The sequence below is a fragment of the Canis lupus genome, chromosome 8, assembly GCF_011100685.1.
Source record: "Canis lupus familiaris isolate Mischka breed German Shepherd chromosome 8, alternate assembly UU_Cfam_GSD_1.0, whole genome shotgun sequence".
NCBI lineage: Eukaryota > Metazoa > Chordata > Mammalia > Carnivora > Canidae > Canis > Canis lupus.
The window spans coordinates 48,149,331-48,174,065 of record NC_049229.1 but is presented as its reverse complement, the minus strand read 5'-3'; the positions used below and the strand labels follow the sequence as shown (position 1 = coordinate 48,174,065).

Here is a 24,735-nt window from a genome sequence, read left to right as displayed (position 1 = left end):
CTCTCCATTCCCACCAAGGAGAAAGAAATCATTCTTTCCTCATACACAGGTCTATTGCCTATAGAGTTTTAATCTGGCATCACTATATTACTATATTTATTCATATACATGTTTCTCTTTTCCCCTATTATAATATGAATGTCTTGCGAGCAGGACCATACCTTACTAAGTACGTAATATAACTTTAATAAATGTTTGTTGAGTAAATGAATATAAAACAACCATCAAATTAAACAATCATCTGATTTATAGAAAGATGCAACAATACTTAAAATGATACAAAATACTGATTTCAAAACATCAAAAAATGAATATATTTAACCATACTCAGCTCATAACAGAGCAAATGGGTAAGAAGAATAATTCATACTATAGCATATTGCTAATATGAACTGGCAACAGAAAAAGTTGGTATAAGAAGACAGAAAAACGATCTTTTAAGAATTAGAACCGAGGGGCTCCATAATCATCTGGCATCCGCTCAATGTTGTACCTGATCAGGACAAAAAATTAACACTGGTAAGAAAGATGGGTCCAGAATCCACCTAAAATCCCATCCTTTACTGCCTGCAATACTTTCACCTCCCCATTATGAATCCTTTTTGTCAGTGGGAAAATTTTAAAGGGATATCATAATAAATGATTTATAGCAAAATGCTTTTAATATAGTATCTTTATTTTTCAAAGCCAGAGAGTTAACAAGTGAGGGAGCCAGGCACTGAGTCCAGGTAAGCCCAATTTCTCCCAGCCCATATTCTTCCCACTATATTGTATTCTTCCCAGGTTGAAAAGTGGGGAGTCTGAGCACTGGCATGAGAACATCCAAACAGGGTAAAGACCAGCTTTTTTTTTTTTTTTTTTTTAATAAGCTTTTCGTTTCCCAGATGAGGTGCTGATCACATATACTAAGCTTTGAAAAAAAAGATATTTCTGGCCAAAAGATTAGCTTAACTTAAATTACTGCTTTGTATTTAAAGCTACACATTTCGAGACACCTGAGTGGCTCAAGTGGTTGAACGTCAGCCTTTAGCTCAGGTCGTGATCCTAGGTTCCTGGAATGGAGTCTGCATCAGGCAGCAACAGAGGGCCTGCCTCTCTATGTCTCCCATGAATAAATTTTTAAATCTTAAAAAAAAAAAAAAAAAAAAAAAAGGCTACACATCTGTTTCTTCTAGCGATCTTACTACAACAGTGGGAATGTCTGCCTCATTCCCAAGTCCTAGCTTTATCTTTTGTCCTTGTTCTTGTTCCTCTCATTTCTTCAAATACAACTATGCGAGCATTTGATACAACAATCGCTTTCAAATTTTCCCATAACCTGACCTCATTTTTAATTGACATCAGCTATATACTTTTAATTACTTCCCCAAGAGACAGTTCTCACCTATGGTTAGAAATGTACATGATGGGAACTCCAGGGATCTTCCGGATCCTTCGTTTAAGGTCCCGGTCAACTGTGGCCACAATGTAACACTTGTGCTGTAAAAGATACCCACTGAGTGTTCATACTTTAAGTCTACTTAGTGATACTGAGTAATAGTACACTGGCTAATCCGGAGAATTACTCATTTTCACAGTAAATAGCAAAGGAAAGGTTATAATAATTTATTGAATACCTACTATGATCTAGGAGCTCATATTTATAAAACACAAACAAGTTGCCTCGGGGAATGTAGTTCTAAGAATCTTGAGGGGGAGAAGATAGAAAAACTATTTAAGAGCTGCAAATTGTTTTTTGTCTCATAAGTGGAAGGGACTTTCACATTTAGGGCAGATGATTTCTTTGTTTTGGGAAACACCCCCAAAAGACTATGCAAAGGCAGAGTAAATGCCTTAGATCAGAGGGTACAGCTTTTACCTTTCCTGGAATCTCTGGGCTTGGGCCTACCCTGAGACCTTCTAGTGGTAGAGGTAGGCTACTGCCTTGGCAATGAAGCCGGAATGGATCTCCAGGACAAGTCTGAGTCTAGCAGCTCTGAAGGCAGTAGCATTTAGCTGCCAGTTGTTTCATGTTTTACTTGTCATACCCCAATCTCCCATTAAGTTTTGAAAAGATTCATAACCTGGTGTCAGCTGTGCTGTGGGAAAGTAAGGCAAATGCTATCTCTACCCATGGAATGGAATGGCTTAAGAGATGGGAGCGTGGTCATCAAATGAAGATGATTATCCTTAGCAGGGAGAGGCTATAATAAGGGTAATCAAGAGCAGAAGTTCTTGTGGTGCTTGACAAGGAGGCCAGAACAGAAGAATCAAAAACCTAGTTATTCCAGGGTACTAAGATAGCATCCTGGGAGACTCAGATGTAACTGACAAACACTCTTGCTTAGGCATGGTGGAGAGGAACAAAATTCCTGCATGAGGAATATGGAAATAGATGATTTCTAATTCACAGGGAGGTGAAACCGATATTATATGTACACTCACAGCATTTTATATAAATGATTTGTGGAATAAGGATCAGTAAGTGCCCCACATCACATACCCAGTAAATGCAGGTGCTGAGATTTGAAACCCATGTCTCCTCCCCAAGCCTATGATTTTCCCATTAAAGTTACAGTATACATTTCCAATCCACTTCCTCAAGTACAAGAGGCATCTATGCTTCCTGTGAAGCACAGAGTAAACATTTAGAAACTGATGATACCTGAGTTACTCTCTGTACTAAGCAGTCATCTGCATAGGTTCCTTTGTGTGTGCATGGCAGTCGTTCAAATCTCGGATCCTTGGCAATCCTAAAGGGTTACAAAACTGGATTAATGACAACATTCAGGCAATGGGATAACTTTCTGACTCTTGATCTGTGAAATAAGAATGACTTGACCTATGTGGAGATTTTAAGGCACCCCTCTCCTTCTGCACCTTATCTTCTAATTGGAAAGACACCTAACAGAGAAGAGAACGAAAGCTTACTGACTGACAGCTGGTGTGCCTTAGGTCATATAATCTTCACAGAATTCTGAATTACTATGTTTCCAATTTACAAATGAGAAAGCAGATTCAGAGAGATTAATTAATTGTACTTGTTCAAAGTATACAGCTGGGAAAAGCTAGGATTCAAAATCAATTTTAACCCAACCACTTCGCTTTGGGAAGCTGTCTTACACAAATGTGCAACAACACAGGCATGAGGCTGGCCAGTATTATAATAGTGAAAAACTGGAGATAATCTGAACACCCATCATCAAGATAAAAGTTAAATATATTTTGGTGTCCCATCTTGTTTTTTAAAAAATAAGTACAGCTGTCTACCAACATGGAAGGCTTGCTGAATAAACAAACTCAAAAAATTCACACTGTTGGGATCCCTGGATGGCTCAGCGGTTTAGTGCCTGCCTTCGGCCCAGGGTGTGGTCCTGGAGTCCCAGGATCGAGTCCCATAGAGGCTCCTGTGTGGAGCCTGCTTCTCTCTCTGCCTATGTCTCTGCCTCTCTCTGTCTCTCATGAATAAATAAATGAAATCTTAAAGAAAAAAATTCAAACTGTTGAATAAAAAAGTCAGTCATTGAACAATATACATATATGATTCAATTAAGAAAACATAAATCTCTTTCATTTTCTTTCTCTACATTTGCATTTGCTTAGAAAAAAAGGCTTGGAAAAACATATACAAACTATACACTAACCCTTCTCAGTTATCACCATTAGGGTAGAAGAATGGACAAAGTTGAATAAGCAGGACTTTTACTTTTTATTGTATATATATATTTATAGTTTGCCATTAATAAACGTGTTATTTTCCTACAAATTTGAAAAAAAGTCCCAAATCTGTGATTCCCAGAGCCATGTTCTTCCTATTACATAACGATGATGAATTACAAACTGAATAAAAATACAAGGCATCACATAGGTACCAAGTGAGAGAAAAATACTCCATATTGTAATAGTTCAGAGCTAAGTCACTGTGGATTTAGTATGTATAATTAAAAAACAAAATTATATGGAGGTTAAATAAAATGAATACAAAACAGTATTCCCAAAAAAAGTGAAGGCAGGCATGTTCCAAACAGGGTACCAAACATCTATAAAATGGCTCAAGGGTGTGAGGGAAGACCAAACACATGTTTCTGGAGGGAAGAAGAGTGTGCAGAGGACAGTGAAACAGGGCTGGGAAGACAGAACTTTCTGCTGTGATATTGCCAAGTTGCTCTCAGAAGTGACTGTCCACTTTACATTCTTATCTGTTGAGTATGAGAATTCCATTGGTCCCCCGTCTCAACTACTTGTGGCATTGTTAAATAGACTTCAATTCTTGCCAGTCTGCTAGGTATGAAATGATTATCTCCTTGTGAATTTAAGGGTTTTGTCTTTTTCTTATGGATTTGTACTTCTTTATATATTTTGAAAATAAGCCGTTTGTTGATTATATGCATTACTAATATCTTCTCACTATCTGTGGCTTCTTGTGTTGCTTTCTTTATGCTATCTTTTGTTCCACAGTTGTATTCAATATAGTCAGATTGATTAGTTTTCTATTACGGTTTGGACTTCTTCAGAAAGCCCTGCCCACTCCAAAATCACTAAGATATTCTCTGTATTTTCCACAAAAGCCTAGATACTTAATCTACCTTGAACTGATTTTTGTGAAAGAGGTAAAATAAGAATTTAATTTTCTTTCCACAGTAATATTCAATATTTTGATAGTTTATCACTTTTCCATTCAGCTGAACAATGCTCTTATACATTGGGTTCCCATTTTTCTTTGCCTTTATTTTTTTTTTTCTTTGCCTTTAAAAAAGTTAGCTTTATTAGGTATAAATGAAATACAATAAAATTCACTGGTTATCATGTAAAATTTGATGAGTTTTGACAAATTTATATATCCATATCACTATCTCCACAATTGAGCTATAGAACACTTCCATCACTACAAAAAAGTTCCCTGTATCCCTTTGCAGTTAATCCACTTTTCTCATGCTCAGCTCCAGTTAACCACTATATTCTATTAGTATAGCTCTGACTTTTCTGGAATTTCATATGAATGGAATCACACTTCTGGGACGACAGAAATGTTCTATTTCATGACTATGATGGTGATTCCATAACTGTACACATTTGCCAAACCCATCAAATTATAGAAATTCAGTGAATTTTTTTATTTTCATTATTTAAAAAAATATTTTATTTAAATTCAATTTGCCAACATATAACTCCCAGTGCTCATCTCATCATGTGCCTTCCCTCATGCCTGTCACCCAGTTACCCTATTCCTTCCCCACCCCGCCAGTCCTCCCCCTCCCCGCAACTCTTTGTTTGTTTCCCAGAGTTAGGAGTTTCTCATGGTTTGTCTTCCTCTCTAATTTTTCCCCACTCAGTTTCCCTGGTGAATTTTACAGTATGTAATTTACACCTCTAAAAGGTCACACACACACACACACACACACAAATTCACTGGTACATCTTGGACCTCGAATGAATCTTTTACCCACGCATGATTTTGTAATAGTATTCAATGATCATTTGGAAAATACCAATTCGCTGAATTACACAAATCTTCCAAATTTCTTTATACAGTAACAAAAAAAATCATACTCAGTATCTTCACTGGTCTCAACAGAAAGGTCTTTAGTATTGGGAATGTGATAAATTCATGACTTTTCAAAACTCTAATTTTTCACTTGGAAGCTTGAATTTTATCATTGGTAACTAATACAGTTGTTTTCCTTTAAGTAACAGATTCACTGCATTAATTTTTGAGAAACTATCTGCTAAGTGCTAAAGTCTGAAAAATCAGTGTTTGTCAGTTATTTTTCACATAAAAATGACATTCCATGCAAAAGTAGCTGGTTTGGCTCATAATCTAAACAAGTACACACATGCTTTTCATTGAGGTAGGTTTCACTCTTGGGTAGCAGCAGAAGTGCTTTAGGTATACTTTACCCACTTCATCACAAGGAATACCGATGTGTACTCTAGGGTCTATATTTAACAAAGTCAACAGGTGTTACTGCTTCATCAAGGATATTCTTAAGTGACTCTAGGTTGTTGTTGTTCTTTTTAAAGATTTTTTTTTTTTTTAAAGTAATCTCTACATCCAATTTAGGGCTCAAATTTATAATCCCAAGATCAAAAGTTGCATGCTCTCCTGACGGAGCCAGCCAGGCACCCCTGGGTGTTGGCTCTTGTTTTTTTAACTGCCAGTGAATGTCAGTGAAGAATACAGTCTACTAGTATTATTTGGGTCCACTGCCTTTCTGCCATCAGGATAAATGTCAGCACAGTGACAACGACAACGTCTTGATATTATTATGAAAATAGTTTTGTGGACTTCCTGCAAAGGTGTCTGGGACTCATAGGGGTCCATGGACCATACTTCAGGAACCACTACTTTTAACTCAAGTGTACTTTCTAGAGTAAGCTCAAAACTTAGAATGTGAATCCTTTACGTGTGAGATTCTAAAAGAGGTATCTTAATAACTAATAAAAAGACACTTTCTAATTGAAAATCCACAGGAACTTAAAAGAATTCCTACAAGACCAATATGACTAACTTCATTCAAAAATTTCAGCTTAGGGGTGCCTGGGTGGTTGAGTTACACGTCTGACTTTGGTTCACGTTGTGATCTTAGGCTCCTGGGACAGAGCCCCATGGCAAGCTTCCTGCACAATGCGTAGCCTCCTTCTCCCTCTGTCCCCTCCTTGGCTCATTTTTTTTTTCTCTCTCTCTCAAATAAATAAAATCCAAAAAAAAAAAAAAAACCCACTTCAGCTTAAGATTCTCTAACCTCCAAATGTTTGCTTTCTTGATCATAAATTGTTACTAGTTTTGTGTAGTTTTTATTTAAACGAATTATCCAAGAAATCCTTGGACACTGAATAGATGAAGGAAGGTCAAAAGAAATCTTCAGTATACCAATCTAGACCAGCTCCTTCCTACCTTAGAGCCACTCGATACTTTTGTCCCAGTTTCTCAATTTCAGCCATTACACAGTCAGTTATACAAGGGATACCTGCCAGGAAAAAAAATACATATTAATGATAGAATTTGTGAAGGAACTGGTTTGACTCTCTCTGAATTATATCCCATTGAGAGTCTTTAAGAGACCCATGAGGTTTCCAGAATGACAGCAGAATAAGCATGCTGAAATGAACAACAGAACGAGAAGTGAATAAAATCCCTATTGGTAAGGAAACTAGCGAACTGAACTATCTCAAACCCACAGATTCATAAAATGTCATGAATGTATCTGAGGGAAAATTTAAGCTGGATCTCTGTCATTCTTAAAATAAATTCTAGATAGAAAAAATTTTAAGTGTGAACCAAAAGAATCCATGCAATTAATTAGGAAATGTAATTTCATCACATAAAAATAGAAAACTTCTGTTTGACAGCTACCAAAGTCATATTAAAATAAAAATAAACTAGGAAAAATATTTCTATACATTCATCAGAGGGCTAATTTTCTTAACATACAAAGAGCTTGTTTGTAATGAGTTTAAATTAAATGTTATCTGCCAGACACTGGGCCAAGCACTTTATGAGGATTATCTCACTTAATTTCAGAATAATTCCTACCAGGTAGCATTGTTATTATTAGCACCCCCATTTTATAGATCAGGAACCTAAGGCACAAAGAAGCAAGTAGAAGTAAATGGTGAAGCCAAGACTTGAATGGAGATTGGCAGTTACAGACTAGATTCTTAACCACCAATGGTATATTTCAGTTCATACACTTCAGGTCATAGAGGAAGACATATAACAATCAGTGAGCATAAGGGTGCTCAATCTAAGCCTAATTAAAGAGATACAAATTGAAACAAGATTTTACTTTCTACCTATTCAAGAGGCAAAGATTAAGCAAGGAAAATACCCAATACTGAGGAAATAGGTATTCTCACACTAAGTTAGTAGGTGTACAAATGCATATTACTATTTTAGGGCAATTTTGCAATACCTATTAAAATAAAATATACATATCCTTTTATTTTTATTTTTACATATCCTTTTATATTATAATACAGCTTCTAGAAATGTATTCTAAAGAATTACTCCACCCTAACAGAGACATTCACAGATATTCATTATAGAATTATTTATAATAAGGCAAAAACTACAAGTAACCCAAATATCTAATAGGATATTCACTTTTAAAAATTATATAAATATTATGTAAACTTAAAAAAAATGAGGTCCACTATACATATTGACACAGAAAAATGTTTAAGACATATTTGAAAAAAAAAAAAAAAAAAAAAGACGTATTTGTGCAAGGGGCCCCTGGGTGGCTCAGTCGGGTAAGCATCTGCCTTCGGCTCACATCATGATCCCAGGGTCCTGGGATCAAGCCTCGCATCAGGCTCCCTGCTCAGGGGGAAGCCTGTTTCTTCCTCTCCCTCTACCTGATGCTCCCCCTGCTTGTGCTCTCTTGTTCTCCCTGTCCCTCAAATAAATAAAAAACCTTTAAAATAAAGTTTTAAACTTTTATGTAAATGTAATATACAAAATGTAACTGTAAAAAATAAGAAAAAAATGGATGAGTGAGATGTGATCCCAGCCATACAATGGAATGTTATTTGGTAATGAAAATAAAAGATATACTGATACATGTTTTAACACAGACGAGCCTTGAAAACATGCTAAATGGAAGAGAATAAAATATTATACAGTCTCATTTAATGAAATATCCAAAATAGACAAATCTATAGAAATAGACTACAAATTAGTGGTTGTCTAGGGGAGGAGGATGGGAAAGGTTGGCGATGATGGCTAAGGGGTTCCGAGTTTCTTTTTGGGTAATAAAATATCCTAAAATTGACCTTGAATATGCTAAAAGTCATTGAATCATCTACTTTAAATGCTATGTGAATTATATCTCAAAGCTGTTAAAAAAGGCACAAAGATAAATAGTAAATTACCTATGATCCATTTTCATTAATAAAATAAACAAAAATAACCTATACTTTGCAGTTTGTATCTGAAGTTTTAAAGGGGATACCTGGGTGGCTCAGTTAAGCATTCGACCCTAGATTTCAGCTTAGGTTTGATCTCAGGGCTGTGAGTTCAAGCCCCACATTGGGCTTCACACTGGGTGTAGAGCCTACTAGAAAAAAATAAATAAATAAAATAAAAATAAAAACTGTTTCTCTCTAAGGAAAGGTATTACAGGGAGCTTAAATGTTTTTATGCTATGCTGAGCGAAATAAGTCAACTAGAGAAAGACAATTATCATATAGCTTCACTCATGTGGAATATAAGAAACAACACAGAGGATTATAAGGGAAGGGAGAGAAACTGAATGGTAAGTCATCAGAGAAGAAGACAAACCATGGGAGACTCTTTTTTTTTTTTTTTTTTTAAAGGATTTTATTTATTGATTCATGACAAACACAGAGAGTGAAGCAGAGACACAGGCAGAGGGAGAAGCAGGCTCCATGCAGGGAGCCTGATGCGGGACTCAATCCCATGATTGCGGGATCATGCCCTGAGCCAAAGGCAGACGCTCAACCACTGAGCCACTGAGATGCCCCCAATAATGCTCCCAGGCATCCCAGGAGACTCTTAATCATGGGAAACAAACTGAGGGTTACTGGAGGAGAGGTGGGTGGGGGGATGAGGTAATCGGGTGATGGGCATTAAGGAGGGCTTGCATCTAGAGTAGGAAAGTAGGCCCAGGAAGAGGACTATCAAGAAAGGAAAGGTAACAGAGAAAAGGACTCATGGGCAGAAAAGAAAGCTGATGGAAAGCTAACTGCCCTTACTTGTTGGAATATCAGGCAGAAATGGGACCAGGAGCTAAGAAAAGTCAAAGGGGCATCTTTAAAGGTCTTCCTTCAGGTATAAAGCCAAGTGAGGAAAAATTAAATAGCTAAAGCTTAAAAAAGTTATGGAACCTCCTAGGTAACCAAATTTTTTTTTTTTTTTGGTAACCAAATTTTTAATGTTTCTTCATCCTTTCCTTTGAAGTATTATTACACAGAAAACTGTAGAAAGTGGTATTTTCCTTAACAAGTTTGTTTTTATGTTTATGTTTATTATTATTAATTATTATTATTTAGAGACAGGAAAGGGCAGAGTGGGAGGGAGAAAGAGAGAGACTTAAGCAGGCTCCATGCCCAGCATGGAGCCCAACATGGGGCTAGATCTCACAACCCTGAGATCATGACCTGAACCGAAATCAAGAGTCCAACGCTTAACCAACTGAGCCACTGAAATGCCCCCAATAGGTTTGTTTTTAAAAAAGGCACAGTGAGAGCATTTAGCTGTACATATTATAACTGTACTCCTAGGTATCCATATCTAGAGAAAGCAATCCTCTAGGATGAAAGCTATCCTGAATAGTCACCATTTAGATAACAGTGATGAAACTATACAGTCAAGGAAACAATTCACCTTCAAAGGGCCATGCCTGAACCCTCCATCCATTTCATTTATAAGTAGGTCACAGCATTCCTAGATAAGCAGCTAGCACACTTTATTTATGGTTATAAAAAACACCACGGGAATACAAAGAGTCTACCAAGTTAAGTGTCTTCCCCCATCCAAGACCACCCTAGTCCACTCTCACAGGCAGGTAGTGTCCCAATTTCAGGTTACTCTTTATTATTCTACAAGCTTAAAAAAAATTAAAGTATTACATGTACATAGCTTAAAAAGATAAGGAAAAGTCTGTATGGAAAATTTACTGTTCCTTGATCCTAGCCCACCCCACCAATTCTGATTCTTAAAGAGCACTATTTTCCTTTATTAGCTATTTTTCTCATTTGGTGGTTACCTTCACATATTAATATAATTTAGCTCTCTTACTCATCACATTCCCTCCCCCATCTTCCCCATTTTAATAAATCAAAGCAACATTTATGTTACCATCACTCTATAAATGTTCATTATACAGCATCCTTTCAAAATTAAAGGAGGCATAAATTTTTTCCTTTTATGTATTCTTTATGGCAAAGTGAAGTTTAATTTTCATTTGTACCTTTAGATGACTGGAAAATAAACAAATGTAATGCCATCACAAAATGCAACAGATCTCATTATTAGGAAGTGATTCTCTTACACATGGCCTAGATTTTCTTTCTTACTCATGGTAGTGAAGGAAGATCACTAAAGGAGGGGACCCAAATACAAGGGAAAGCTACTAATGGTAAACTGCATACCTATGTGTAAACTACTTCTGGTCCTTTGTGGTACAAATAAATACCAAACTGAATAAATTTAGGAAATGTTAAAAAGCATTACTTCTAGTTCTGTCATCATAAATGGCAAAATATCTTATTTAGCTTTTCCACAATAGAGTGGAATGGAGAATGTTTCCTCCTTAATGTAAAAGAATATATATTCTTAAAAATGTAATAAATTTTTATTGCCCAGAATTTTAAAATCCAAAATTCTAAAACAAAAAATTCCCATCCTACTTTCAAAATTGATGTCCACAACAATAGTCAAAGTAGGCTAAATGTTTTCCGAATTGTGAAGTTTAATTATTCCCAGTCAAGTCTGCTTTACATTTCAATTCACTGAAAATCGTCATGGCTACTGTGAGCAAATTAAATGACCAGAAATCCAAAAACTAGGACCCCACTCCCCTCTTTTCATGTATTTGGATAATTATAATTATTCTGTACAAATGTCAAGAGAAATGCAAAAGTATGATACTCACACTTGGCATACAGACAGTCCATCATTGACTGTACTAAGTCAAGTTTGGCTTTAATGGAAAAGTTGATAAAGTTGGTATCAACCAGGATGTGGTAAGGTGGGCCCAGCTGTGTGTTATATTGGAAGAATAAGCAGGAAGGATGTTGGGGGCTGAAGGAAGAAGACACAAAACAAAGTAATGTCTACACTGATACTTTGATATCAACATTGTAAATGAAGTCTCTGCTTCAAACTGTTTGCTATAGATTAAGCTTTTTCCTTATTCATTGGAAATAATCTTAAAAAATCCTGTTATGATATATCCATTACCAATCTAGGGGAAAATGAGATAATAAGAACATATACTGAAGCTTCATAAAGTTAAGTGTACTTATTTAAAAGAAATGACCCTGAAATTTTTTGCTTACTATTTTTGGTGATACATTCTTCCTCAAATGCTGGTGTGTTAAACAATAACAATTGCCTCTTTTGAAAGATCTTTTGAAAGAAAAAAATTAATAATTCTAGATCTAATTCCCAAGATTTTAGGGGAAATTTTACTGCTCCATGAAATCCAAAAACCTTCAAACCACTGGAATGGATACATTTTCACTAGTATCACTCTCATTTGCATAGTTGTGTCAGACTTACAAATGACTGAGCAAATCAGCTCAGGGAAAGCCTGGATTTCTAAAAATTCTATGGTTCTAAAATGTCTCCTCTAGTTTCAAAGGAAAACTTGAAATTTTTGATTACTCACACTTCTCTTTCCTTGAGTGCACTGGGATCTTTCTTTTCTTTCTTTTTAGGTTTTAATCTATCCTTTTCTTTACTAGGAAAAAAGAAAGTAAATTAAACGCAAGAAAAAAAATGAAAGAGAAGAAAAAAATCATAGCAGTTATAATCTTAATCAACATTTAAAGTTTCTTCTTTTTTTTCTTACAGAGGAATTCTACTTTGTGATTTCTTCATGTTCATATCAATACACCCTTTTTAAGCACAAATAACTGTGTGGGAAGTAGGCTGAAAATAACATAATCAGTTAAACATAATGAAATTTAAAAATAGCCAATAATCCATACAAATTGTTAATTATATTAGTTAGTTATATTATCATTTTTTGTCAGAAGCTCTTCATATCAAGGATCAAAATCCAGGGATCCCTGGGTGGCACAGCGGTTTGGCGCCTGCCTTTGGCTCAGGGCGTGATCCTGGAGACCCGGGATCGAATCCCACATCGGGCTCCTGGTGCATGGAGCCTGCTTCTCCCTCTGCCTGTGTCTCTGCCTCTCTCTCTCTCTCTGTGACTATCATAAATAAATAAAAATTAAAAAAAATAAATAAAAAGACATTTAAAAAAAAAAAAAGGATCAAAATCCACTTCAATGCAATGGAGAAACAGGTTGACATTTATCTTCTAAAGACTCAAACGCTCCAACAGTAGGGAGGAAAAAGATTCCTCCATATGACTCATAAGAGACTAAAATGTAAAACTATACACACAAAATTTAACCCTTAACTGAAAATAAAATATTATCAATGAAGCAACTTCCCTAAAAATTACATAATACATACTAAAGGCTGAGAATACAATTTGATAACTCTGAAGGCTGTTCCTTTGTTCTAAGGCTAATAAACAAAAGAAAAGCTAGTCTTTCTTTTCTTTTCTCTTTCCTTCCTTCCTTTCTTTCTAAAGTAAACTCTACTAGGCTCAACCTGGGGCTTGGACTCACCACTCAGAGATCAACAGTCCCATGCTCTACTGATGAAGCCAGGCAGATGCCCTGGGACCAGTCCTTATTTCATAACTTTGTCTATTCTTCACCGAAGCAGGGAAGCTTACAATAGGGAATATCATTCCACTCTCTCGCAGAGGTTTGGATTTTTATAAGATTTATAAAATGAAGACATCTAGGTGTTTTCCCATTCTTTTCTCTCTCTGTGTGTGTCTCTCATGAATAAATAAATAAAATCTTTAGAAAAAAAAAAAAAAAGGTGGGGGGGATCCCTGGGTGGCTCAGCGGCTTAGCGCCTGCCTTTGGCACAGAGCGTGATCCTGGAGTCCCGGGATCGAGTCCAACATCGGGCTCCCTGCACAGAGCCTGCTTCTCCCTCTGCCTGTGTCTCTACCTCTCTCTCTCTTTCTCTCTGTCTCTCATGAATAAATAAATAAAATCTTAAAAAAAAAAAAACTATTTAAGTGGCAGGTGCTTGGGACACAAGACAAACATGGCCTCTGACCTCACCATCTTTCAACAATTTTAAAAGGTATTTTTTCCCCTGGGGGGGGGGGAATATAAGTAATGTAATGGCAAAAACAAAGATATTCCTACCTACGAAGCTGTTAGGAGGCTTAAATGTGATACGGTAGATAAAGTTTATAAAAAAAGGCGGAAAACAGAGCGAACACTTCAGGAATGTTTAATCCCCATTCCCTTCTCCAGTGTAATTGCTCAGCATCTAGTGGCTGTTTCACACTTGCCTACTATGTTACGCTATATAAATCCAAGACACAATACATAATTTTACACGTAAACACAAAATAACAACAAAGTTTTTACTACTTATGCCCTCCTAACTCTCATATCTTTGGGTACAGCTTGATTCCCGATACTCACAGCCTCTGATCTCGGAGACTAAGCATTCGCTTCATGGTCGCATACTTTCTTGCTTTCTTTTGCTTCCCCTTGAAACAGAAATTTTAGAGTTAAAAGAACTGGATACATTGTATCTTCTTGAGTTATTTCTCTTCTTTTGTCCATTCCCTTCTCTTCTTCCTCAAATACCCAGCACTTCATCCTCTGTGCCCCCAACCTGGTTCTCCTCTCCCCACTCGGAAGAGTAGAACAGGCACCGCTGGGAGCAGTTTAAGAACCACAACCACGATGACAATAATTAGGGTAATACGGAGGAAATTTGGCTAAGGGAAGACTGGCTCCATCTCCTCCCAAAACGTGGTGCGACAAAACCCTTTCTCCGACCCTCCCCTCACCATGTTCACGCCGCACTCTTGTTTCTTCCGGAATCACCGACTGCGCGACACTTTTGCGTCATCCAAATACTGCTTCCGGCAAAGGCTAGCCCGGAAGCGGAAGCCGCTTTGGGAAACGGAAGAGCTTGGAGCCGGTTCCCAGCCCGAACCGAGATCTGTACTGGGAGGATCTTGAGCCAGTCTCGTCCCGGGTACTGCGGCGTCGCCCCGGGCAGCACTTCTGGGACTTCGCCTCGCTGCTCGGGTAACGTTCCTCTCCACCACCGCTCTAGCTCGGAGCAGTGCCCCGAGGACCTCGCCTGCATCAGAGTTCCGGAGAGGCAGGACAGGGGGTCGGGGCGGGGGGACGGAATTCTCGGTTTTCCAGTACTTTAGGGAAACACATTCTCCTCATCCCTCAGCGCTGGGGGTGTCAGGTCTCTACGGTGCAGCTGGGAAGCTGTAGTGCCTACTCTGTTGTCCTAGCTGACACGGTGCTTCGTGCAGCTGGGTGCACGATTCTCACGATTCTCTCGAGTGAATACCGTGTACTTGGGTCGGTGCAGAGAGGGATGAATCATCGCCTACTTTTTAGACCATCTCTAGAAAATTGGGGCATAAGCTTGCATATGTTACTAAATTACCAAACCAGGAAAATGGCGAGGGGATAATTGACATTTATTGGAAAGCCTTGGTTTATTTATCACCCTTAATGGAAAAGGAATGGTTTTTGAGGATAAGAAGGGAAAGAGAATTTTTTTTTTTTTTTTTTTTTGAGTAGCCGCTGTGTACTTCGGTGGTTCTTAGCCTTCGGAGATCAGGTAACCCTTGAAGGTTTGTGGACCGCCAGGGACGATTCTTTGAAAAAAAAAAAAAAAAAAAAGGCTACATAACAACATTTTTCATGCAATTGATGAGACTCAGAGACTGAAACCCGTCCGTGGACTCTCTAGATGTCTGTGAACTTAAGAACCTCTATCTTGTATATGTACTTGGCACTTTAATTCTATTATCTTCTTTGACCTTCACAGTAACTTAAGTATCATCCGTTTACATGTGGAATAGCCGAGGCTTGACATTGCCTAGCAGTGTGTTCGGGTTTGATTTGATTCCGAAGCCTGTGTACTTTTCATCTTGCACAAAACTATTCTAATGTTTGAAATCCAAAAAGGTTATTAGGTTTTTTTTTTTTTTTTTTAAGCTGGCTATTGCATAAAACACAGTGCATTGGTTAACATGAACTTTGGAGTCTGACTAATGGAATTAAACTCCTGCTCTGCCTCTTACTAGCAGTATGACATTGGGTGAATTAATCTATCTGTGCCTTAGTTCCTTCATCTGTAAAGTGGAGATATAATCTTAATAGTACCTGTCTCATAGGGATGTTATCAGGACTAAATGAATAAAAATGTGAAGTCCCTTGAACAGTGCCTACCACAAATAAACCCTATTAAAGTGTTTTCTATTATTAGTGTATGTCTTCCAACATGTGGTGACATTTGAATTTTATGCTGTTCGTATTTTAATATAGTTGCTCTGTTTTGGAACTTGAATGTGTTGATATCTTCAAGAACCTTATGAAGTTTTCAGTTGAAACGCTCAGTTGCAGGATGATTTGTCATGTTGATTTCTGTATAAACATATTTCTTCTTTTTCTTTTCAGCTCATAGGTATTTTAGATAGCTTTGTCGTTCACATATCTGACTTTGTAGGCTCTTGAGTTTTTGATGTTGAAACAGTTTTATTATTGAACCGTCTGCTGATAACATGTGTACCTTTTTTTTACCTCATTTGCGGTCAGAAGTTCCTAATCTCATCAAAACAGCTTGTCTGCAAGCTGTCATTCATGGGTAGAACTGAGAGCAACCACTTTTTTGATGCACTAGAACCCCTTGGTGATTAGGCAAAAACCTTTTCAAGTGAACATGACCAGTTGTTTATTTTAAACATAAGGGCACTGACCAGTATATAGTTGGGGTCAAAGGAAAAACTGCATATAATTAAAAAGTAATTCACATGTAAGTTCAGCTGTTGACAGAAAACACTCTCCTGGTAATTTGTGCCATGAATTTTGGAATCCATGAACAATAATAAACTTTTTTAAAAACAAGTAACATGTAGTATCTATTTTGAGCATTTTCTTGTTTCCTTGTTAATATTTGAGAGGGAGCTAAATTGGTGTAGGAACACCACAGGGAATGAGAACATAAAAAAAATGTTTTTGTTAAATTGTAATTTGATTGCAATCTGACATTCTTATAGTCTAAAATTAAAGTACTGAGGTATAGCATGCTTTGATGGCAATGGGGGGGGCAGAAAGTAATTGCTTTTGATTACATACTTGTGAGAAAAAGAAATACTATTAGTCCTTCTCAGCAGTCAAGAAAGTTGTTTTGTATTTTTCTGCAGTCTTGAAGAGAAAGAATTTTTTAAGGCATTCAACCCACAGTTTTGAACACATAATTGGGCTTGGACTTCATTCCATTCACTAATTGGTCTTACTTACCAATCTAAGTTAATAACAAATTTCTTTATAAAATTATGGATTAATGAAAGATTCTTTTAAAACTCTTATGTTTCAATGTTAGAAAGTTAAAGATAGATTGACTTTGGTGGCCTTCAAGGGGAAAAAACTAATTCACAGATATTTTCTTCATTTTCAAGCTACAGTTTATACACTTATTTTTATGTCCGATGTGATATAAGTTTTTTTCAACATTAGTTGCCATTAATTATTTTTCAGTTAACTTGACTGTCTCCTAAATATGTCACATGGTATACAGCATGTTCTGCTCCTAAGGTGTTGATACCAAATTGGCTCATAAGGATACCTCAGAGGTACATTAGTGCTGCACGTGCCTTCATTCAGAAGGCATGTATTAAGGGCCCGTTCTGCTCTAGGCAGTGGACTGGTTAGTCTTGAAGAGCTCAGATCTGTATTGGAGATAGACTGGTGAACACATATATTATGGTAGATTGTTCAACAGAGGTATGCAAATTGAACTCTTTCACAGGAATTACTCTACCTGTTCATCTTTATGGAAGTGGTCCAGGTCAGAGTACTGTTGTGTAATATATATTTAATTATTGGGGTGCCTGGGTGGCTCAGTGGTTAAGCATCTGCCTTTGGCTCAGGTCATGACCCTGGGGTCTTGGGATCGAGTCCTGAATCAGGCTCCCCACAGGGAGCCTGCTTCTCCCTCTGCCTATGTCTCTGCCTCTTTCTGTGTCTCTCATGAATAAATATATAAAATCTTTAATGTATATATTTAATTATCACAACATAACCATATAACAAATACTTAATGAGCTTAACAGATTCTAGTATATCATTTTACTTTTTAAACATTAGTTTTTATATATATATAAATTTATTTTTTTATTGGTGTTCAATTTTCCAACATATAGAATAACACCCAGTGCTCATCCCATCAAGTGCCCCCATCAGTGCCAACGACGTTAGTTATTAAATAGGTTTAGGGATCCCTGGGTGGCGCAGCGGTTTGGCGCCTGCCTTTGGCCCAGGGCGCAATCCTGGAGACCTGGGATCAAATCCCACATTGGGCTCCCGGTGCATGGAGCCTGCTTCTCCCTCCCTATGTCTCTGCCCCTCTCTCTCTCTCTCTCTCTCTGTGTGACTATCATAAATAAATAAAAATTAAAAAAAATAAATTTCAATTATCTTTCTTTGGTTTCTTTTTCTTTGAAGGTTCATGAATGTTTAGCCTTCACTAATATTCTTTTATATAGTAGTTTTCAAACTTTTGAGGTTATTTAGCCTTATTGCAGCTTGTGTATATGTACATATGCATGTGTGTGTGCGCGTGTGTGCACGTGTGTGCGCCCATGAGCATGAGCACATACATACTTTGAGGCCTTGATATGGTTGGTATTATATCACCATGTTTTCCTTGTGGAACTCTTGAAACCTGTCCTACAAGTTATGGTTTAATATGGATGAGTATTCACTTAATTATCAGAAACCAAATGGTCCTGGTAAATAGATGTTTTGTCATTTAGCCTGAATTGAACAGCACTATATGAGTTTTTTTTAATTGATGGAAGGAAGGAGAGAGAGAATCTCAAGAGGGCTCCACATCAAGCTTGGACACAGGATTCAGTCTCACAACCCTGAGATCATGACCTCAGCCAAAATCAAGAGTCGTTTAACCAACTGAGCTACCCAGGAGCCACACATATGATTTTAATACAAACTTTTGTTACCTTGAATAGTTGAAAAATTTGCACAATGTTTTGCAGAGCTTCTTGCTGCAGCATCATTTCAGTGCAGTTTGCCTATTAGTATTGAGATGCTAGTAGTCAACATCTGTTCATTGTATTTTCTAGTCATAATCCTTTTTGGCCAGAGATAAGGTAAAGGTAATCTAATAATATACAACATATATTTTCTGTAGAGTCTTCTTGCTCTTATCCAGAGATCCAGCCCAGGTTATTTTAACTCCTCTTTTTGTCCACTTAGAGAGGTTCCACTCCAAGGATACCCCCTGGTGTATGTGGTGAAGCTATTAAGAAGAAAAAAACAGTTAAAATCTCCCAAATATGATCTAGTTTCTCATGTTTGGGTGAAGAAGGACACCCAGCTGGGTTACATAAATGGTTTATAGAAAAGATTGAAAAAGATTTGAAAAAAATGTTTTAACCAAGCATTAACTGGATTGGGGTATGGATTAGGGAGGCATGATCAGAATCCTAGCGGGGAATGAGAATGTAAAGTGGGGAACTGGATGTAACTTTTTAAAATCACATTTTATTTTGGAGTAATTTTAGGTTTATAGAAAAGTTGCAAAGATGGTAGAGAGAATTTCTATATATCTTTCACCCAGCTTTTCCCCTAATGGTAACCATGGTACTTTTGTCACGTCTAAGAAATTAACTTTGGTACAATACCATGAACTGAACTACAACTTTATTTGGACTTTACAAGTTTTTCCACTAAGTGCCTTTTTCTGTTCTAAGATCCAAATCAGGATACCACATTGTATTAGACCATGTGCAATTTGATAAATAGGTGAGCAATAAAAGTTCACCACATGAACTTTTTCTCTGCCGTGTATGTGGTTCAGGAATCCCCTCTGACCACTGCTGAAGAGAGGAAGTCATTTGACCATGAGAATAGACAATACTGTGTAGGTAGTGTTTTATACCTCCTTAATTCCCAAAACACTGTTAACTCAGTGGAAGAGTTGGCTTTGCTCCCAGGAGGGTTGTATGAAGTTTCCTGAGAAGCTAAGAGCTAATCTTGATTGAGAGGCTCCACTGACACCATGTGCTCACTTCATAGGCATTACTACACAGAACTGTCACCAGTTGGTTTACTTGTCTTCTTTATTAAACTGTATGTTTCTAAGGGTCAGGGACCACCTTATTCATTTTGGAATCCTCAGGGTCCAACATAAGTTTTACTTTTTTTTTTTTAAGATTTTATTTTTTTATTCTTCAGAGACAGAGGGGCAGAGACACAGGCCGAGGGAGAAGCAGGCTCCATGCAGGGAGCCCGATGCGGGACTCGATCCCAGGTCTCCAGGATCATGCCCTGGGCTGAAGGCGGTGCTAAACCGCTGAGCCACCCGGGCTGCCCAAGTTTGACTTTTAATACACATTTGAAGAAATTCACATCTTGTTTTTTTTTTTAATTTGTTTTTTATTAGAGTTCAATTTGCCAACATACAGCATAACACCCAGTGCTCATCCCATCAAGTGCCCCCTCAGTGCCCGTCACCCAGTCACCCCCACCTCCCTTTCCACCATCCATTTGTTCTGTTTCCCAGAGTTAGGAGTCTCTCATGTTCTGTCTCCCTTTCTGATATTTCCCACTCATTTTTTTTCTTGTTTGGTAACATTGATTATTAGGTCAACAAAAGTTTTGTTTTAATACTATGTAAGAGTTGAGTTTCTCCTTTTGATTGAGCCATCTTGGTTTGCCATTTCTGTGGCTAGTTGAGTTTTTCTTCCTGGAATCTTAAAGAACTGTATAATGCTCATTTAAGATAGCCTTTTTTTTCTGATTATGTAAATTATTTTCTCTAAAAATAACAGTAGTATAGATGGCAGTAGAGGTAGAAATTTTGTTAGCTTTTAAATACATGTGTGATGACTCTAGATTCATCCCACTGGGCTGTAGATCTGGCTGTTTGCCTGCTACTTCATGCACAGTTAATGAAATAACACCTTCCTAGACTTATTGAGGGAGACGGCTTGTCAGATTCAGGGAATTCGTTTTAAAATTTTCCTGTTATAGCCAAGATTCAGTGGCCCAGGGTCACCTAAGCATAAAAGCTGCCATGGGATGGGAACACAGGGGCCTGTCCTAATTCTGTGGCTCAGGCCCAGCAGAGTTAGTTTGGTAAATAAGAAAAAAACATCATACTAGGAGAGAGTTGTAAATTGAAGCCGCTGTTTTCTTGACGTAGATGAAAGACTACTATAGGGCAGAGATGGGCCAGTTTCCTATTTTTTTTCTCCAGATGTCCCAGGAAGTTACAAAATGAGCAATGATACATTGACCCCGGTTTCCCTGTTTTGCTCACTCTAGCTTTGAATCACTTTTTCCTCCTTTCTCTGAGCTTTGCTGAGAATGGCAAAGCCTATTCCAAGGAGCAGTTGAATCTAAAATGCACTTTCGGGACACCTGGGTGGCTCAGCAGTTGAGCATCTGCCTTTGGCTCAGGGCATGATCCCAGAGTCCTGGAATCAAGTCCTGCTTCAGGCTCCCAGCAGGGAGCCTGCTTCTCCCTCTGCCTGTGTCTCTGCTTTTCTCTCTGTGTCTCATGAATAAATAAAAATCTTTAAACTGCACTTTCACATGTGCTCTTCATTTCAAGGCTGATGAACTCTGGTTTGTTTTAAAGAGAATGGTGCAACAGAGAGAATCCATATTGAATCCAGAAATGGAAAATCACTTTGGTCTCTGTCAGCTTCACCTTGATAAGCCTAACTTTTCTTTTAACCAGTGAATGATAAGGGAACGGTTTCCAGCCTCCTCTCAGGTGAGAGTAAGCTTGTAAAAGCTTCTCTTCAGAACCAGAAGGGCAAGTAGATTCATTGTCCTTGGCTTAACCTGCAGTCACAAGCTCTGGGTTTTGGAATTTTGTTGTTGTCATGTTAAGACCCAGCATCAGGGGTCCAGAGGGTTATGTCAATTTGAAGAGAACTGAGGAACTAAAACGTTGGCTCCATTTAGAAATGCCTTTTATTAGTTTGCAGAGTAAGGAGAGACCTGTTAAAAGATTAAAAAAAAATCTTTCACAATTCTAAAACAGACTGTAACTGAAATGCTGGAGAGTTGGTAATGTGGAGAGTTGAATTTGAAAGAAACAAAGCAATAATAAAAAAACTGAGTAAATAAGGAGATAAAGGGCATGCAGGAGCTTAAGAAACTTGTTAAAAATATATTTTGTATTTTTAAATTATAGTTGACATATATTGTGTATGTATTAGGTACAACATAATGATTGGGCAATTATACACATTATGAAATGCCTACTATGATAAGTGTAGTTACTATCTGTTACCACGCAAAGATATTACAGCTTAGGGAATATAGTCAACAATATTGTATTTTTCATCTTGGTGCCTTAATTTATTTTGTAACTTGAAGGCTGTACCTCTTAATCTCCTAAACCTATTTTCACCCATCCACTCACACCCCTCCCCTCTGGCAGCTATCAGCTTGTTCTCTATTTTATGAGTCTATTTATGTTTGTTCTGCATATAAGTGAAATCATATGGTATTTGTCTTTTACAGTATGACTTATTTCACTTAGCATAATACCCTCTAGGAGTCTATCCATGTTGCTATGAATAGCAGGATTTCATTCTTTTTTTATGACTGAGTGATATTTCATTACATATACGTGTTTGTATGTGTATGTATATATAATATCAAGAAGATATGGTATGTGTATATTTATGTGTATGTTTACATATATATACACATGCAAAGTATCTTCTTTATCTACTCGTCTATTGACAGACACTTGGTTTGCTTCCATGTCTTGGCTATTGTAAATAATGCTGCAGTAAACATAGTAGTGCATATATCTTTTTGAATTCATTTCCATTTTCTTCAGGTAAATATCCAGAAGTGGAATTACTGGGTCATGTAGTTCTACTTTTTTTTTTTTTAAAGATTTATTTATAAAAAAAAAAAAGATTTATTTATTTATTTTACAGACACAGAGAGAACATGAGCAGAGACACAGACAGAGGGAGAGTGCTCCATTGCCTGCTTTCTCCCTCTGTCTGTGTCTGCCTGGTGTGGGGTGATCCCCAGTCTGGGATCATGCCCTGAGCCAAGACAGACGCTCAACCGCTGAGCCACCCAGGCATCCCTCTTGAGCATTTTTTCACGTGTACTCTTGTTAAATATCTTAACAAGAAATTTTCGTTTGTGAAACTTTGGATAAAGTTTCTAGAAGAAATTTTGTGTCCTTGAGTTAGACTATAAAAAACACAAACTATAAAAGAGGATGATTGATAAGTTGGATCTCATCAAGTGAAAAACTTTAATTCTGTAAATAGCACTATTGAGAAAATGTTGAAAACAAATCACAGAAAATCTTTGTCAAACATATATCTAGTAAAGGACTTGTTTGCAAAATAAAAAATTCTAACAACTGAGGCACCTGGATGGCTCAGTGGTTGAGTGTCTGCCTTTGGCTCAGGTGGTAATCCTGGGGTCCTGGGATCAAGTCCTGCATCAGGGAGCCTGCTTCTCCCTCTACCTATGTCTCTGCTTTTCTCTATTATTCATGAATAAATAAATAAAATCTTAAAAAAAAAAAGAATTCTAAAACTAAGTAGTAAGAGGACAAACAGCTTCATTTTAAAAAATGCAAAAAATTTGAGTGCCAATGAAGTGTCACAAATAGCCAATGAGCACATGAAAATATACTTTCCATATTGTTAGTCCCTATGGAAATGCAGATAAGACCAGATTGAGGGACCACTTCACACCTACTAGAATGGGTAAAATTTAGTAGAATGTTTTTAACCTCTATGTATTTGTGCTCTTTCCAGATTTTTTTCTTGTGGTTGATTTCTAGTTTTATAGCATTGTGGTCAGAAATGATGCATGGTATGACTTTGATCTTTTTTAATTTGTTGAGAAACTTGTTTTGTGGCCTACTATGTGATCTATTCTGGAGAATGTTCCATGTGCACTTGAGAAGGATTCATATTCTGCTATTTTAGGATGGAATGTTCTGAATATATCTCTTAAATCTATCTGGTCCAGTGTATCATTCAAAGCCACTGTTTCCTTACTGATTCTCTTTTTGGATGATCTGTCCATTGATGTAGGTGGGGTGTTAAAGTCCCCTACTATTATACTATTATTGATTTCTTCCTTTATGTTTGTTATTAACTACATTAAGTTGAGTACGTAAATATTTGCAGTTGTATCTCATTGGATTGCTTTAGAATTATAACATTTAAAAGACCGACAATATTCACTTTTGGCAAATGTGAACAACTGGAGGTCTCATACATTGCTGGTAGAAATGCAAGATGATACAGATGCTCTGGAAAACAGTGTAACACTTTCTTATAAGTTAAATATATACTTATCATGTGACCCAGCACTCTTTTAGCTGTTTACCCAAGAGAAATGAAAACATGTGTCCACACAAGACTTATAGTTGAATGTTCATAGCATCTTTATCCATAATAGCCCCAAACTGGATAGAATCAAATCCTTCAACTGGTGAAGGAATTGTATTATAATGGACTACTACACAGCAGTAAAGAGAAATGAACTGCTGCTACGTGTAATGACGTATATGGATCTAAAACATATTGAAGAAGAAATGCCACACAAAAGACTTCATTTTGTGTATGATGCCATTTGGCACATGGAAAAGGCAAAACTGTAGTGATAGGAAGCACATCAGTGGTTGCACAAGGGGATCATGAGAAAACTTTAGGATGATGAAAGTTCTGTATCATGATTATGTTTTATATCATAACCTCAGAAAATTGTCAAAGCTCTTATTGTTTGCTTTAAATTGGTGACTTTTAAAAATAAATAAAAATAAATAAAAAAAATAAATTGGTGACTTTTACTATATATAAGCTATATGTCAATACAGCTGATTTTGGCAATATTTTTTTTTGCCAGTGATTTCTGCAGGATTAGAGACTGGACTCAGATTAATTCAGATCTGAATTT

At 37.1% G+C, this 24,735-nt stretch overlaps 2 protein-coding genes across 4 annotated transcripts in view; one reads left to right on the top strand and one right to left on the bottom strand.

Annotated features, from left to right (window-relative positions):
- Positions 1 to 224: 224 nt before the first annotated feature.
- Positions 225 to 14,590, bottom strand: FCF1 (FCF1 rRNA-processing protein). The gene is made up of 8 exons (XM_038545270.1): positions 14,568 to 14,590; positions 14,194 to 14,261; positions 12,336 to 12,407; positions 11,598 to 11,746; positions 6,875 to 6,947; positions 2,645 to 2,732; positions 1,385 to 1,479; positions 225 to 493 (listed from the first exon to the last, which is right to left on the bottom strand). Exons 1-8 carry the CDS (start codon positions 14,568 to 14,570, stop codon positions 445 to 447), a joined length of 597 nt encoding a protein of 198 aa, XP_038401198.1. The 5' UTR covers positions 14,571 to 14,590; the 3' UTR covers positions 225 to 444.
- Positions 14,591 to 14,653: 63 nt separating this feature from the next.
- Positions 14,654 to 24,735, top strand: part of AREL1 (apoptosis resistant E3 ubiquitin protein ligase 1) — a 43,160-nt gene continuing 33,078 nt past the window's right edge. For all 3 annotated transcript variants that reach the window (XM_038545269.1, XM_038545268.1, XM_038545267.1), the window contains exon 1: positions 14,654 to 14,811. The gene's annotated coding sequence lies outside the window, so the exon portion shown is untranslated. The remainder of the gene's footprint in view (positions 14,812 to 24,735) is intronic.